Genomic DNA, 15,728 nt, shown 5'->3' with positions numbered 1-15,728 from the left:
CCCAACCGCCGGTTGAAGAGTGCCCTTGGGCGGGGCCCGCACCCCCCCAGCCCTTTCTCTTTTTCTGAGGGGGGGGGGGGGGGTGTCCCCCCCCCCAACACCCCCCCCCCCCTTGGCTACCTCCCTGATGAAAGCCTTCGACTTCACATTTAATATCATTCCCAAAGATCCTTTCAGCCAGTCCATTCTTTCTCAAATGTCTCACTTGATTTGATTTTTATCAAACTCGTTAGGCTCTGTGCAGACCGGCCATTAAGTCCAGCCTGGGGCCGGAGTTGGGGCGTCACATCTGTATGACGCACGGCCCGACTCCGCCCCCAGGGCACCATGATGCCACGCATCGCTCCGCACGGTGCAAGATGTCACGGCGCTCCTTTGACTCTGTGACAACACAACACAGTGCTAAAGGAGCGCCTTCAAGCTGCAGAGCCACAGCTATCGCACCCTTTCCAGGGCGCAAAAAGGAACCACTTTTAGCGGCTTCTTTTTGCGCCCTGGAAAGGCCAGGTGAGGGCTGTGGCATTCGGTTGCTGTGGCTCTGATCCAGCGCACCTGAAGGCGGCTGCAGGTCATCCCTTAATTGACCAATTTCTACCTAGTCCAATGCCTTCCATCTCCCCTCTGTTTCCTCCGGAGCTTTTTCCTCCTTCCATTTCCCAGCCTAAACTATCCTTGCTGCAGCTATCATAGAAACGAGTTTCCTTCCGCATTTCTTTTCTGTTTCTTCATCTATAATTCCTAGCATACGCATTTTTTGTTCTTTCCTTAATTTAATTCCCGTTGTTCCTACTACGATTGTATGGATTTGGGACCAGTAATATTTTGCTTCCTTGCAGTCCCAGCACATATGCTGGAAATGCAACCTAAGCCTAACCCTGACCCTGACGTCCTGGGCTTAGGGCTTTTCTGTGCCCTTCGGTTGGCAGTGCCCTGGTTCGGGAAGCCACTTCCGTCCTTGGCCCCAAAGAAAGCCCCCCCCACCCACCGCATGTGTTGCACACACCTGGGCCTGGTGCAGCTCCGAACGCAGCTGCCGGCTAGTGCAGTTGTCCTGGATGGGTCCCCAGGTGCCTCCGGAGGAGCAGCTCCGCAGACGCTTCCCCTCCCTGCCCTCCAGACACAGGAGCTCCGCCACGCGGCCTGCCTTCGTGGGCCCCCAGCTGCCACCGGCCTCCTCCTCAGTGGGGCAGAAGAGATCTCTGCCTGTGGCACAGGAAAGACGACACAAACACATGGAGACCACCTTTGCCATTTTATGTGCACGCATTGTGCACCTGGCATGGAATGGTATTACTGTATTCTATGCCCCGCAGTCAAAACAGGCATGAAGGATTGGGGCCTCTGTGCAGAACAGGTTCGCCTGCAGCCAAGGAAATGTCCAGTGGGCCCTTTGTCACCCCTAACCAAACTTTGATATCAACCTCACTTAAGAAGACGGCTCCCTCCCAGGTTCCAGACAAAGTGGAAGAGGAGGCTTCAGCAGTTTGCTTTTGCCTTTGCTGCCTGGGAAAGACCAGATTTCACCCGCTCCATCTCCTTTCTCCATGCCGAATTAATGGAGTGCAAGCACCTTTTGCACTATGCACTCAGTACAGTTTCAGCCTCTGTGTCCCCAAAAGGGATGCCATCAGCCTCCAGCCCCTTCCCTCCCTCAGCCGTCTGAGACACGCCAGCTGGAAAAAGTGGGATCCAATTGGGACCAGTGGGAGCGTGTGGGGTTTTAAAGTGCTCAACAGGTTACCTGTCCTGGAGGCTTGTGGGAAGCAATGCAACCCATTTGTTTTGTGTTTTTTACCAGAAGGAAAGGCACTCTGGGGGTCCTGGCAGAGCGAAGGGGTCCTACAACAGCCATGAAGGAAGGCTGTCTGCATGCGCCCCAGGGCCTTTCCCACCCTTCCTCTGGAAAAAGGGCTCTTTGACAGAGAAACACACTCCTTCCTTGTAGATTTTAGTGGAGTCTCCTTCTTTGGAGTCTTTAAACAGGGGCTGGATGGCCATCTGTCAATGGGGATGCTTTGATTGGGAGTTCCTGCATGGCAGAGTGGGGTTGGACTGGATCAGGGCCCTTCTTGGGGTCTCTTCCAATTCTAGGATCTTATGATGCCATGAAAGCCAGCCCTCTTCTGTGGCATCATGATGGGGGGCATCTGGTGCGGACTATACTGGGGGTCAATAGCGGAAGAGGTTATAGCCACAAAGGAGGACTGCAAAATGTAGAATTAAAAGATATAGCTGTGTTAGTCTGTAGAATCAATACATAGAGAGATCTTGTAGCACCTTTGAGAGTCACCGAAGGAAAGAAGTTGGCAGCATGAGCTTTCCTAGGCTTAATTCTGCTTCCGCAGATGCACTTATAGGCAAAAATAATAATGATGATAAGTAGAGAGATCTTGTAGCAGCACCTTTGAGACTAATTGAGAGAAAGAAGTTGGCAGCATGAGCTTTCCTAGAATTCAGTCTAGTTCCTCAGATGGTTATGAAGTTTGGTTCTAATAAAATGTTGGGCCCATGCGGTCTGTGCTATGACCCTGACTGACCCCATAGAGGACCCGCCATTAAGCCAAAGGCGAGGAGGAGACCCACGTAGGCAGCCCCCCTTGCAAAGGCAGAGCCCCAGAAAGAGATGGAATTGGAAATTCCTTGCGCAAGTTTGGGAGTCGCCAAACCAGAACCGCCTCTGCTGCCCAAGGAAGACAATAGACTTGGCTTCTCACTTGATGGGCCAGTGATCAGCTTAACGACTCAGGAATCAAGTCGGATGCCCCTCCGAATTGTGTCCAGACCCAAATGCAACACATTACCTGCTCTTGGCTTAACAAAGCCCAAGCAGTCAACACCTTTGTCTAGCAAGTCCCATAGCCTCCGGCTACGTTTCGCACTATAAGAACCCTGGGTTTTTGGACCCTCCTTGTGCTATTTCCTGGGTGCAAGCTGGTCCATGCCAGTTTGAACTCTGCTCTTAGCTCCCGCAGCCCTCTTCCCCTGCGCTCCTGCGGCCCTGATCCAAGCTTGGATATCCAAGCTTCATCAGGCTTCCCGGAGAAGACTTCTAAGGTAGTACTCCCTAGTGGTGCCTCTCTTTCTCAAACCTATCTGCCGAACTCACCCCTTCCCTTCTGTAGCACTGAATGCGTGTGTATGCTCCCTTTTGCTGTGTGGTTTTCCCTGTGCTTTAATAAACGTTATCTTTTTAACTGGACCTAGTTGGTATCAGTGTCTCTTTCTCTTGGGGCTTGCTGGCAACCTCTGGTATACACCGTTGGGACCCAATTCCAGCACATGGTTTTGTTGGGGCCTCCTCTCAGCTATATTTGAGCTAATTAAAATTCCCCTAAGCGAGAGACTTCCTAACAAGATGCATTTGGTGAAGAGGAAGCCAGGTACAGACACATATATATGCCATTCCTATGTCAGGATGTCAGTTCAAATTCAAAATCCTTTGGGTATGCAAATGAAGCAGCAAGTCCAGTTTTAAGGATGGTCATTAGGGCCAAACTGCTCTTGCCCCTCCATTTCCAGACACATTGGCCAGTTCACAATCTCTTTGTTCAGTAATGACCATCATTAAAACTGGACTTGCTGCTTCATTTCCATACACAAAGAATTTTGAATTGGAATTGGCATCCCCACATACCAATGGCGCATGTATGTATGTATGTATGTATGTCCCTGGTTTCCACTCCACTAAATGCATCTGAGGAAGTAGACTGAAGTCTGAAGGTCCTGCTGCCAACTTCTTTATTTCAGTGAGCCTCAAAGGTGCTACAATCGCTCTCCACAGGCAAAATGTAGGACATTCCAAAATAAATGTTAAAATCACGAATATCAATGTAAACTCATGCTTCTCAAAATAGAGGACATTTTGGATTCCTCCTGGACACACGGCTGAATTGTAGGACAGGTCCTGGAAAGAAGGACACCTGGCCACCCAGCCCTAGGACCACCTCCTCTTCCTCCCCTTCTCCCTTCATCTTCACCCCCCCCCCACTCTCCTTACCTTGGATGGGGGTCACCCGGATGGTGGTCTGGATGGATCCCAGCCCCTCGCCCTCGAAAGTGCACCGGTAGGGGGTCTCTTTGGTGGGACAGGAGGTCAGGGAGAGACGGTGGCAGAGAGAGGCCCCTTTGCCACCCACTGGGACAACTGGGAGGAAACACAGAAACAGAGAGTGGGAAGAGACCCCAAGGGCCCTGGTCCAGTCCAACCCCATTCTGCCATTCAGGAATGAGATATTTAGCCTTCGCTGTCAGAGAGCTCTGGTGCAACAACACACTACAAACCCCAGGATTCCGTACCATTGAGCTGTGACAGTTACAATGATGTCAAACTGCACTAATTCTGCAGCGTGGCAGATGATGGCTCATGCTCCAGTCAGTGGGCCACCACTTTGAGCCTCACAGCTATAGATTGCTTTGCAAAAATGTCTACCTGACACAGAGTTTGCAGAAACAATTTGCAGGGAATAAATAGTTGAGAGAAACACTGGGTTACGGCTCTGGGGACCAGGTTCAAATCCCTGCTCAGCCATGCAGCCCCACTGAGCTCCCTTGGGAGAGTCTCACACTCTCAGCCCCAGAAAACCCCATGAGAGGTTGGCCATAGGGTCGCTATAAGTCGGAAGCAACTTGAAGACACACAACGACAACGACAAAAATACACAAACTCCTTGTACAGTGTATGTATGTACGTATATATGCATAATGTATGCATTTCTTGTATTTTAGCTGTGGGTTATGTGTTTTTGATGTTGTTTAATGTTGCTTTAATGTAGGATTCTAAATTGTTAAGGTTTAACTGATGTTTTAAGGGGAGGGGGGATAGGGGATTGGGGCCTCTAAGCCGCCTCAGTTGTTATTGGCAGAGAGGCCGGACATCAATACAAGTTTTGTTTTTATTGATTATTTTTAATTGAGTTTTATATTTTAATACGTTGTATCCCACCTTGAGCCTTGAGGAGAGGCAGGAAAGAAAGGAAAGATAGCCTCATCATCATCATCATCATCATCATCATCATCATCATCATCATCACAATATGTAAGGAATGAAATATTCCTCAATGCAATTTTTCCAGAAAAAGAAGGCACTGGGGAAATGAAGGGAAATGGATCCCCCCCCCCCCGTTATTTTCCTGCTCTTTCGCCCAGCCTTCCCATCTCCAGGGCTCAGAAGCTGCTGGGACCCACAGTACCAACACATCCCCCTCTTTTCACCCACCGAAGGCCGGGGCTCCAGGGTCCCAGGCTGCCCTGAGGAGGCCTCCTCCTCCTCCACCTCTGTCCTGGACGCAGCACTGCAGGGTCAATGGACGATGGGAGTTGCAGTCCATGGAGACCTGGGAGAGTCCTGGGAGGAAGTCCGCGGTGACCAAGGGGACAGAGACCTCCTGGCGCAGCTCCCAAAGGGCCTCTCCATGACGGTAGCGGCAGATGTACGTCCCTGCAAGGGAGGACAGAGCGAACACAAGTCAATTTGCTCTTGCTGGGCTTTGCAGTCCAGGGTGTCACTATGGTCAAAATGGAGACCCAAATAGGAATTATGCCCCACAGATGAAACCTCCCCTCATTCCCCAGGTTTCTAGCATTGCAGGGAAGAAGGCCTTAGGAACCAGGCACACTTAGAATGGCCTAAGGACCTTTGCATTTTGAGCTCTGCTTGTAGCAACAGAAGTTGAGGCCAAAGGGAAAATGTTTTTCGGAACCAGTAAACATAGCCTTGTGTCCCGGCTAGTGTGACCCTGGCCCTCTGGCTGCTCAGTTATTGAGCTCCATTGATTTCCCCACTGAATGCAACTGGGACCCCTTGCAATGTAGGTAGCAGAGGTAGGTGAGAGACCCCCATCACCTGCCCAGTCTGGCGAGAGAGAGGAGACCCTCAGCGCCACCTCCGAGCCGTTCAGCGCCAGCGCCACTGCCATCCCATTGCGGACCTCCTTGGCACCTCCGTTCCACTCAGGGCGCAGCAGGTAGAGCTCCACATCCGTGGCACCTTCACCCACCTGGAAGGAGAGGCTCAGGGACCCCTCCTGGGGGGCAAGCCTGGGGGGCAGCGTTGACGTTTTGGAAGCTGGAAGAAAGGGAGGAAGGAAGCAAAGGGCTCAGGGCCTGACAGGCATATCTTAGAGTTGGAAGAGACCCCAAGGGCCCTGATCCAGTCCAACCCCCTTTTGCCATGCAGGAACTCTCAATCAAAGCCTATCAAAGCATTATAACAAATAACAGCCCAAGCTAGAAAAGTTTAGGGGTATCGGTTTAGGGTAATATATTTCTGCAGGTTCCTTCTGGCTGCGGCTGGAGGATCTCTAGAGTTCCCACAGACATAAAGCTGCATGGTTCTTCCTTCGCCTGTCATTCCATTTTTTTAAAAACCCAAATATCGAAGGCCCGGTACAGACAGGCGGAAAGCGCCAGCCTCGGGCCAGCATTAGGGCTTGGGAGCACACAGCAACCACATGCCCCGGAACCCTAATACGGAACAGCAGTGTCATCATGGCGGCCTCCCATCCACACAAGGGCCGCCATGATGACACAAGTGCCACGTAGCGGCCAGATGTCGCTGGCAGGAAGTGATGTCATGGCGGCCCACTTTCCTGTTTGCGGCGCCACAAAAAAGAAGCCACTCTAGAAGGCTTGTTTTTGGTAGCGCATCAGTGTTGCAGTGCGCGGCTGCTGCAGCCCTGACTCAGGGCAAAGATGGGCGGCGCAGAGCTGTCCATCTGTCAAGCCCCTAGGATTACTTTTAAGGAGAACTTTGGTGCTGGTGTGTCTGCTAGTACTGATAACAACAGCCTCCCTTTCTCCCAGTACAGACTCAAGGTGGCTTATGAATTAGAATAACTACCGTACAGTTAGAATGCAAAGATATAGCTGAGTTCGGGGCTCTACAGGCCTCCCCCAAGGAGCAGCCTGCAGGTGCCCCTTTCTGCGCCGGATCGGGGGCCCAGCAACTGCACAGCGCAGCCCTGATCTTTCCGTGGCACAAAAAGGAGCTGCAAAAAGTGGCTCCTTTTTGTGCCCTGAAAAGGGCGTCATAGCCGTTGGTGCATGGCTTTGCGTCACTCCTTTGGGTTCCTAGTCTCCAGAGTAATAGTCCAATGTTCAAACTACTACAGAAAACAAGCTAGATCCATCCTCAGTGAGAGACCCCTTCAAAAACCTAAACAGGTCTCTCAGATCACCCCTTAACCTTCTCTTCTCCAGGCTGAACATCCCCAGCCCCCTAAGTCTTTCCTCATAGGACTTCATGGTTTCCAGACCCTTCACCATTTTAGTCTCCCTCCTTTGGACACAGTTCCAGTTTCTCAATGTCCTTTTTGATTTGTGGGGCCCAGTATTATTCCAAGTGATGCCTGACCAAAGCAGAATAGAGTGGCACTATTACTTCCCTCGATCTAGAAACTGTACTTCTATTGATGCAGCCTAGAATCGCATTGGCCTTTTTAGCTGCAGCATCACACTCTTGCATGGCAGAAGGGGGTTGGACTGGATGGCCCTTGTGGTCTCTTCCAACTCTACGATTCTATGATTCTATGTCTAACCTGTGGTCTACTAGGACTCCTAGGTCTCTTTCACATGTTGCTGCCATGCTTTCTGAAATGCAGCTCTTTCCCTTCCATTGTGAGCTGGGGGTCTGTTGGCCACAGAGATGGGGCTGCAGGTGGCCACTGAGGGCTGGCCGGCACTTACCTGGAGAGGCCTGCAGCGGTGGCAAGCAGTAGCCCGTCTTTCCGGCAGGGAAACTGAGGCAGTCGCAGGTGGTGACCAGGGAGACCACGGCCCCAATGAGACCCCCACAGGCCGGCAGCTGTTTGCAATGACTGCTGCCCCATTGATACCCGGGAAGACAGCGGCAGCTCCGGCTGCTCCTTTGCAAGGGGTCACAACCTGCAGGGAAGGCACAAAAAGGGGCCAGAAGGGGAAATTCCCACCCAGATCCCAAGCAGGGCAGGGGTCTGCCTGTCTGCAACAACAACAACAACAACAACAACAACAACAACAACAACAATACTGTTGGCCCTGACTTTTGCAGCTTTATTTGCAGTTTGATGAATCTGTTCTCTCTAGGAATCTCTAGGTCCTCCAGCGCAACTCTGCCAGAAGTTGGCCATAGAGCTCTGCTGGAGAACCTAGACGTTCCTAGAGAAAACACGTCTCTAGGCATTTGAGGGTCCTCCAGTGTGATTCTATGGTCAACTACTGGCAGATCTTCACCATAGAGTTGTACTGGAGGACCTTGAGATTCCTAGAGAGGTGTAGTGAAAATAACAGTGTTTGTTAATGTCGATTTGTAATGTTATATATATATATGTGTGTGTGTGTGTGTGTTATGTATGTGATATATATATAATAAAATATGTTTTTATAAATAAATAAAATATTTTCACAACTATTTAAAGGACTATTTTCCTAACAGTCTCTTGGCTACTCACGAGTCGTGACGGCCAGGGCACTGATGGCGGTGGCGCTTGCGCCATTCACGTCCCGCGGGAGACTCACGGCGAGAAGGAACTGCTGGGTCCGGGTGGCGTCTAAGGTGGCCGGGGCCACGGGGGCCATCTTGAGGTAGACGGTGGCACGGAGGGGGGGACCTGGAGCGGGAAAGGCAATTGAGGACGTCTGACCCCAATCGGTCAAGGCTGGCAACTGGTCAAGTGCAAAGCCAATACTGAGGGAGGGCACTGAGGGGAGCTGAGCAAGCCAATTCGGAGTGAGGAGGCATGCAGCTTTATTGCAAGGAAAAGCTACCATCAGTTTGCCAGGGCATGGGCCACATCTGGAGGCAGCTGGCGACATGGAAGAGGAGGGGGAAGGGGGCAGGAAAGGGGGGGTCCGACACTGATTAGTCAAGGCCTGGCGGCCGGTCCAGGGCAAAGCCAGTATTGAGGGAGGGCACTGGGGAGGGCTGGGCAACTCTGAGTAAAATGACATGTAGCTTTATTGCAGGGAAAACCCACCATCAAGTCTGAATTCTCCTCTGGCGGGAGAATCCTCTGCCCTGTTGCACCAAACCTTCACCCAGGCTGCGTCTGCACTGCAGAATTAATTCAGTTTGACACTGATTTAACTGCCGTGGCTCAATGCAATGGGACCCTGGGGTTTGTAGTTTTGCACAGTACTTGGCCTTCTCTGCCAGAAGGCTCTGGTGCCACAATAAGCTACAAATCCCAGGATTCCATAGCATTGAGCATGGCGATGGTGGCGATGATTCCTCATCAGTGGCTCAGTGGTCTAGGAGGTGTTGCTGCTGGGAGTTCTGGGTCTCCTGTGATTCTGGTTCTGATTCTGCCCAAGAAGCTAGACCTCAGGGACGTATTTCAAGCGAGGTCACTTTTTGCAGCCGTGATGCATGGATTTTATTCAGAGGTTTTGTCCGCCTTTTGGGTATTGTTCCCAGTGAGTTTTCCCATCATCCACAGGAAGCACTGCGCCATCATCATCATCACCATCAGTACCATCGTTGATAATCACTAATTATTCTATTCAATTACTCTATTGTTAATTAGTCTACCAGGTGCTCCTGACTGTGTTTTTGATCTAGGTATCAGATAATGCACCATCATCATCATCATCATCATCATCTATATCCTGCTTTCCCCCCAAAATTGAGACTGAAAGTGGCTTACAAATTCACAGAACGATGCAATTAAAAAGACCAAAAAGTGAGAGAGGCAGAATATTACAAATATGAGCATTAAAATGCAACAGACGATGACGGCATTAAAAGGCGTCGCTTGTTAAAAGCACAAAAGGCAGTTTAAAAAGAGAGAGGAGCGCTCCAAGTGATGCCAGTTTTTGTGATTGTGGCTGTTGTCATCCTGTCCGCGGTGCCTTCATCCAAGCGTTTTGCCTGTCCTTTTGGGACTTCTTCAATATAAATATAAACAATACTACTACTAGTAGTAATAATAATAATACTCTATATTGGGAGAAAGGCTGGAATTAATTAATTAGTTACCCAGAATTCCAAAATATTCCCAAAACCAACACTTTTTTAATGGGCGGCTGAGACAGTGACACCTTTCCTTTCTGATGGACTCAACCTGTAGTTGTTGTTATTATTATTATTATTATTATTATTATTATTATTATTATTATTATCATTATTACTTTAGATCTGGGTGACTCAACTTGTAATAATAATAATAATAATAGATTAGAATCAAACACATAAGATTTAATTTAAAAAGTTAGAAACACATTTAAACAGAGGCTGGGTGGCCATCTCTCAATAGGGCTGCTTTGATGGAGAGTTCCTGCATGGCAGAAGAAGAAGGGGGTTGGACTGGACCAGGGCCCTTCTTGGGGTCTCTTCCAGATCTACAATTCTATGATCCCTTGATTCTATTCTATTATTAGATTACATATATAGATGGTATGGAAGCACATGTATACATGTATACTATGATACTCAATATACATCTAATAGGAGTAAGTAAAGGTCAGCTGAGGCCCTTTAACTGAAAGGGAATATTATAAAAAGATATCAGTTAGTCAAAGAAAGAGGTTTTAGATAAGCTTTTTATATCTATTAAATACATTGTTTTGCAAAAATAAAGCAGGGTGTGTGTGTGATATCTCTGATAATAAACCAGTTAGACTTCTAAAATATGCTGGGCTTAATAGTGATATTCAGACTTCCCAAATGGCTCGCGTTCGGTTCAGAAATAAATGATGAACCAGACGACTTGCAGGACAAACGTAGCCATGAAACTGGACAAAAGGCACTTCCAAGGCGAACCCTGCTGTGTCTCTGCCTGGAAGAAGTCCAGGGCACCTTTGCAAAGGAGAAGCAAACCGGCAGAGAAAGGGGTTTATTCTCACTGATCGGCAAGAAGGCTTTTTTTGACAAGAGGGTGGCTTCAAGTTCACAAACAGCTCTAGCTGCGCACGCTTAATAAGGATAGCACATAACCCGGCACCTCCTGTGCTGTGCATAGATTGCCCCTAGCTTAAATGGTCATGGGATGCATGAAGAGGCATGTCATGGGAAGAGATGTGAGACACGGGAAAAGGTGGTCTTAAGATGGATGGCATGAAAACTGAGATACAAATATTGTAACAATGCTGTGTAAAGCCTGAGGGAGCGGTGCCTCCTCGCCTGAGACAGCCCTTCTTGCAAGACTGGAATTAATACACTGGAAATGGCTGCGTCACTTGTTTTGTCCTGATTGATTGGATGGGGTACTTTGGTACTTAGAAAAACCTAGACCTCACGCCCAGGACCCCAAAGGGACCCAGTTGCTCACCTGCTGCTGCCCTTCGGGATCGATTTGGGGGTCCACAGGAGTCCATCCCCTCCGAAGGAGAACCGCCGAGACCCTAGGATTGAAGAAGCAGGTCAACTCAGAACAGAGACTTTGCAAGACCTTGCAGACTCCTTGCGGCCAGGACAGAGTCCACTTGGCCAGATCTCAGCAGCGTCATGCTCTTCTCCTGAGCATGGAGTAGTGCTTTGAGTGTCGGACTATGGAGACCGGAGTTCGAATCCTTACTCAGCCATGAAGCCCAGAAGGTGACCTTGCACATGTCACACTCTCTCAGCCTCAGGGGAAGGCAGTGGCACACCTCCTCTGAACCAATCATGCCAAGGAAATCCCATGAGAGGTTCATTTTAGGGTTGCCATAAATTGGAAACAACTTGAAGGCACACCACAACACCAAGCTAAAGCTGGCACCCAAAATACTGGGCCCAATATGCCTTTGCCAACCAGCTGCCCTCCAGATGCATTGGGTAGTAATGCCTGGGGATGATGGGAGTTACTGTCCAATGCATCTGGAGGGTGGCTAGTTGACAAAGGTCAGGAGAAGCAACCTGCAGCTTGGTGCCCAGAAGCCATCGCTGCCGGCGTTGTGTTGACTTTCCAGACACACAGACACACACCTGGAGGCAGGTGAGCAAACCGTGGGGAGGAAGCACCCTCCCTACTTCTGCCCCAGAGATTTGCATGCTTTTCCCCTTTGGAAGACGCATGAGGCCCCAGCTGCATGCAAATCCCAGCCTTTGCAAGAAAAGGGCCAGAGATGGTTTTGGTCTGAGCCGGAAAAGCGCCTAAGTGGAAGTTGCTTAGGCTTGTCAAACGATGCACACGCTGATCCTCTTTTTGCATAGCCCTCTGTATTACATTGGTTTTCTCAACATCCTTATGGTTTCAGTAAAGGATGCTATTTGGGGATTGCAAGAAAATGTTTCAGGATCTCTATTGCTGCAGAATTACAGTTTGTGGGATGCTCAGGATGCTGGGGGAAGACTGGGGTGGGAAACATTAGGGAATTGCCCCCCAAAATAAGAATTCTGCCCCCCACTAAATTTCCCCTCTGTCCCGAATTTCTAGCATTTCAGAGAGTGACAGTCCTTCAGTCCCAAGAAACTCTTCTGTTTACTCTTTTGCCTTCTCTGGGGCTGCATCTACATTGCAGAATGAAGGCAGTTTGGTGCCACTTCAACTGATTCTGGGCAAGTGACTTTGGAGTTTATCCCACGGAGAGCAAATTGGTAAAATCCCACGCAGAAACAGGATTTCAAAATCCGGGCGTCATTTCTCAGCTGCGTTGGCGGGAAAGAGAAATGACGCAAAAATAATCCCAACGGAAAGCTCCTTTGTGCTTTCGGAATTTAGCAAAAGTAAAAAGGATCTGGTTTCGAGGACTTTGCGTTTGGGTTATTTTTGCGCTATTTCTCTTTCATGCAAACATTGTCTGAAAAACAACCTGCAAATGTGAGTTGGTTTTGGTTTACATTTAGTTCTGCACAGGATTCGTTCCCGTATGACAAACTCAATACTCTCAGCCTCAGAGGAAGGCAATGGCAAACCTCTTGCCGAGAAAATGCCATGATAGGATTGCCATAAGTTGGAAATGACTTGAAGGCACACAACGACAACAACAGCAACAGCCATCACCCGCATACTGATGGCACCTGAACCCCAAACTCCAGACAGCCTCTCCCAGCGGCTTCACCCCGATACTGAAAAGCATAGAGGAGAGGCGCATCCTTGGAGCCGGGATCCCTGGCCCAATGGCAACTCCAAACCCCCAAACTCTGGAAAAATCCTCCCAACAGTTTCTTCTGGATCCTGGTTCCCAAGCTTTAGCCCTCCAGATACTTTGGGCGCCCAGAATGTCTTACTATTGCCCAAGCCAGCTGGCACTTTTGGGAGCTGCAGTCCAAAACACACGGGGAACCACAGTTTGGGAACCGCTGATGCCAACGCTGGACAGCATGGAGGACAAGCCTGAGCCCCGAGGGACCCTGCAGGTCAAAGGCCAAGAGTTCCCAAAGGAACCCCCCCATACAGGTGTGCTGTGACAGGTGAGGTCCGGGGGTGTGATGGGGGTGGGGGGGCTCTAAGACCCCAAAGCCTTGTCCTGGGCTTTGGGAGGCTGCTGGGGCTGGCAAGGGCATGGAGAGCGGAGCTGGTGAGGGACTCACCGTGCCGGACGTGGCTCCTTCCAGAACTGTGGCCCCAGAGGCCAGAGTCAGGCCACTTGCAGACCCAATGGCCAGGACCTGCACCACCAACGCCAGGCGGCCCAGCGGGGGCTCTCGGACCCCCATCATCTCCCGCCAAGCCTCGCCCGGGACTGACTGGCAGAGAGGTGGCACTGGCTCAGGGATGCAAATCCTGGCAGGATGAGACCGTCCCAAGGGTTGTGTGTTCAAAGGGGAGGGAGAGGACAGGAGGCTAAGAGGACAGGATTCGAATTGGGGTCAGGGGGTCCAGGCAACAAGGCATGGGCCTCCAGGGGCTTTCCTGGGCTTCCTGGCACCGGGTGCGGGAAGTGCCACATTCCTGTCCATGGGGAGGTTTTGCTCACCATCACTTTTGGACAATGCCAAAGAGATGCCTCTGGTTCTGGCCTTTTGTCTCTCTTTATGGGCAGGACAAAAAACTTGCCCTAATTTTGGGGGGAAAGCCAGGTACAAAGGTTGCTAACAGGAACAACTTCTGTTACGCATCAGAACAGAACCAACACAGTTTTTTAAACTGTGAATTTTAAATGTGGATCGATTTAATATAGCAACAGCAGTAGCAAGTACATTTCTATACTGCTTATCAGTGCACTTAAGCAGTTTTCAATGTAGAAGCTAAATATGTGTATATCTTCATAGAATCATAGAGTTGGAAGAGACCCCAAGAAGGGCCCTGATCCAGTCCAACCCCCTTCTGCCATGCAGGAAATCCAAATCAAAGCATCCCCATTGACAGATGGCCATCCAGCCTCTGCTTAAAGACCTCCAAGGAAGGAGACTCCACTACATTGCAAGGAAGGAGTTTGTTCCACTGTCAAACAGCCCTTACTCTCAGGAAGTTCTTCCTAAAGTTGAGCTGGAATCTCTTTTCCTTCAGCTGGCACCCATTGTTCCAGGTCTTGTTCTCTGGAGCAGCAGAAAACAAGCTTGCTCCCTCCTCAATATGACATCCCTTCAAGTATTTAAACAGGGCTCTCATATCACCTCTTAACCTTCTCTTCTCCAGGCTAAACATCCCCAGCAGTTCCCTAAGTCCTTCCTCATAGGGCTTCATGGTTTCCAGACCCTTCACCATTTTAGTCGCCCTCTGGACACATGGCTCTAGTTTCTCAATGTCCTTTTTGAATTGTGGCACTATGACTTCCCTTGATCTAGATAGACACTATACTTCTATTGAAGCAGCCTAAAATTGCATTGGCCTTGTTAGCTGCCGCATTGCACTGTTGACTCATGTTCAACTTGTGTTCTACTTGGACTCCCAGATTCCTTTCACACAAATAAGTCTCTTGTTCAGCCAGGTGTCCCCCATAATCCTATATCTCTGCATTTCATTTTTCTGCCCTAAGTGAAGTACCTTACATTTCTCCGTGTTCAGATCATTTTGGATCTTGATCCTGTCCTCTGGAGTATTAGCTACTCCTCCTAATTTGGTGTCATCTGCAAATTTGATAAGTATGCTCCCAATTCTGTCATCCAAGTCACTAATAAAGATGCTGAATAGCACTGGGCCCAGGACAGAGCCTCACTGGACACCCCACTGGTCACTTCCCTCCAGGATGAAAAGGAGCCACTGCTGAGCACCCTTTGGCTTCGGCTGGTCAACCAATTACAGATCCATTTAACAGTTGCCTTATCTAGACCACATTTTACAAGCTTGTTTGCAAGAATATCATGGGGAACGTTGTCAAAGGCCTTACTGAAATCAAGATATACTATATCCACAGCATTCCCTTCATCTACCAAGATGGTCATTTTATCAAAGAAGGAGATGGCATGACTTCTTTCTCTGAAACCCATGTTGACTTTCTGTGATGATGGCATTGCCTTCTAGATGTTCACAGACTCTCTGTTTAATGATCTGCTCCAGAATCTTTCCTGGGATTGATCTCAGACTAACTGGGGGATCATTGTTGGGATCTTATCTGCCCTTTTAAATGGATGCGTGATTATCTATCTGATATTTGGTTGGATAGTTGATGTTGACGTTTTTAATTGTTGTTTTCTTATTTTAACCAATTCTATTTTATATTATTATCTATTGTTTTATATGTATTTTTTATTGTATGCCATTGGCAGGTTTCATTTTAATTGCTTTAATCATTAGTATGTACATTTACAGCACTTTAGAAATAAACAACAACAACAACAATAATAATGTTGTGTTTTAACTGATGTTGTTTGTTAATTGTGGGCAAAAACAGGTAAGAAATAAAACGGTTGCTGTTGCTGCTGCTGATATTATTGTTCTTATCTCAAAATC

The 15,728-nt window shown here is 49.0% G+C and overlaps 1 protein-coding gene across 1 annotated transcript in view; it reads right to left on the bottom strand.

The window, feature by feature from the left end:
• ADGRF3 (adhesion G protein-coupled receptor F3) overlaps window positions 1-13,555 on the bottom strand; it is a 27,195-nt gene extending 13,640 nt beyond the window's left edge. Inside the window, exons 1-8 of the mRNA XM_042446599.1 lie at window positions 13,427-13,555; window positions 11,244-11,316; window positions 8,427-8,585; window positions 7,684-7,881; window positions 5,843-6,064; window positions 5,216-5,437; window positions 3,998-4,144; window positions 1,004-1,203 (exon numbers count right to left, since the gene is read on the bottom strand). Coding sequence (XP_042302533.1) covers window positions 1,004-1,203; window positions 3,998-4,144; window positions 5,216-5,437; window positions 5,843-6,064; window positions 7,684-7,881; window positions 8,427-8,585; window positions 11,244-11,316; window positions 13,427-13,555 — 1,350 coding nt within the window. The remainder of the gene's footprint in view (window positions 1-1,003; window positions 1,204-3,997; window positions 4,145-5,215; window positions 5,438-5,842; window positions 6,065-7,683; window positions 7,882-8,426; window positions 8,586-11,243; window positions 11,317-13,426) is intronic.
• Window positions 13,556-15,728: the final 2,173 nt, after the last annotated feature.

This window comes from Sceloporus undulatus, chromosome 1, assembly GCF_019175285.1.
Source record: "Sceloporus undulatus isolate JIND9_A2432 ecotype Alabama chromosome 1, SceUnd_v1.1, whole genome shotgun sequence".
NCBI classification, from domain to species: Eukaryota; Metazoa; Chordata; class Lepidosauria; order Squamata; family Phrynosomatidae; genus Sceloporus; species Sceloporus undulatus.
This window is presented reverse-complemented; position numbering and strand designations above follow the sequence as displayed.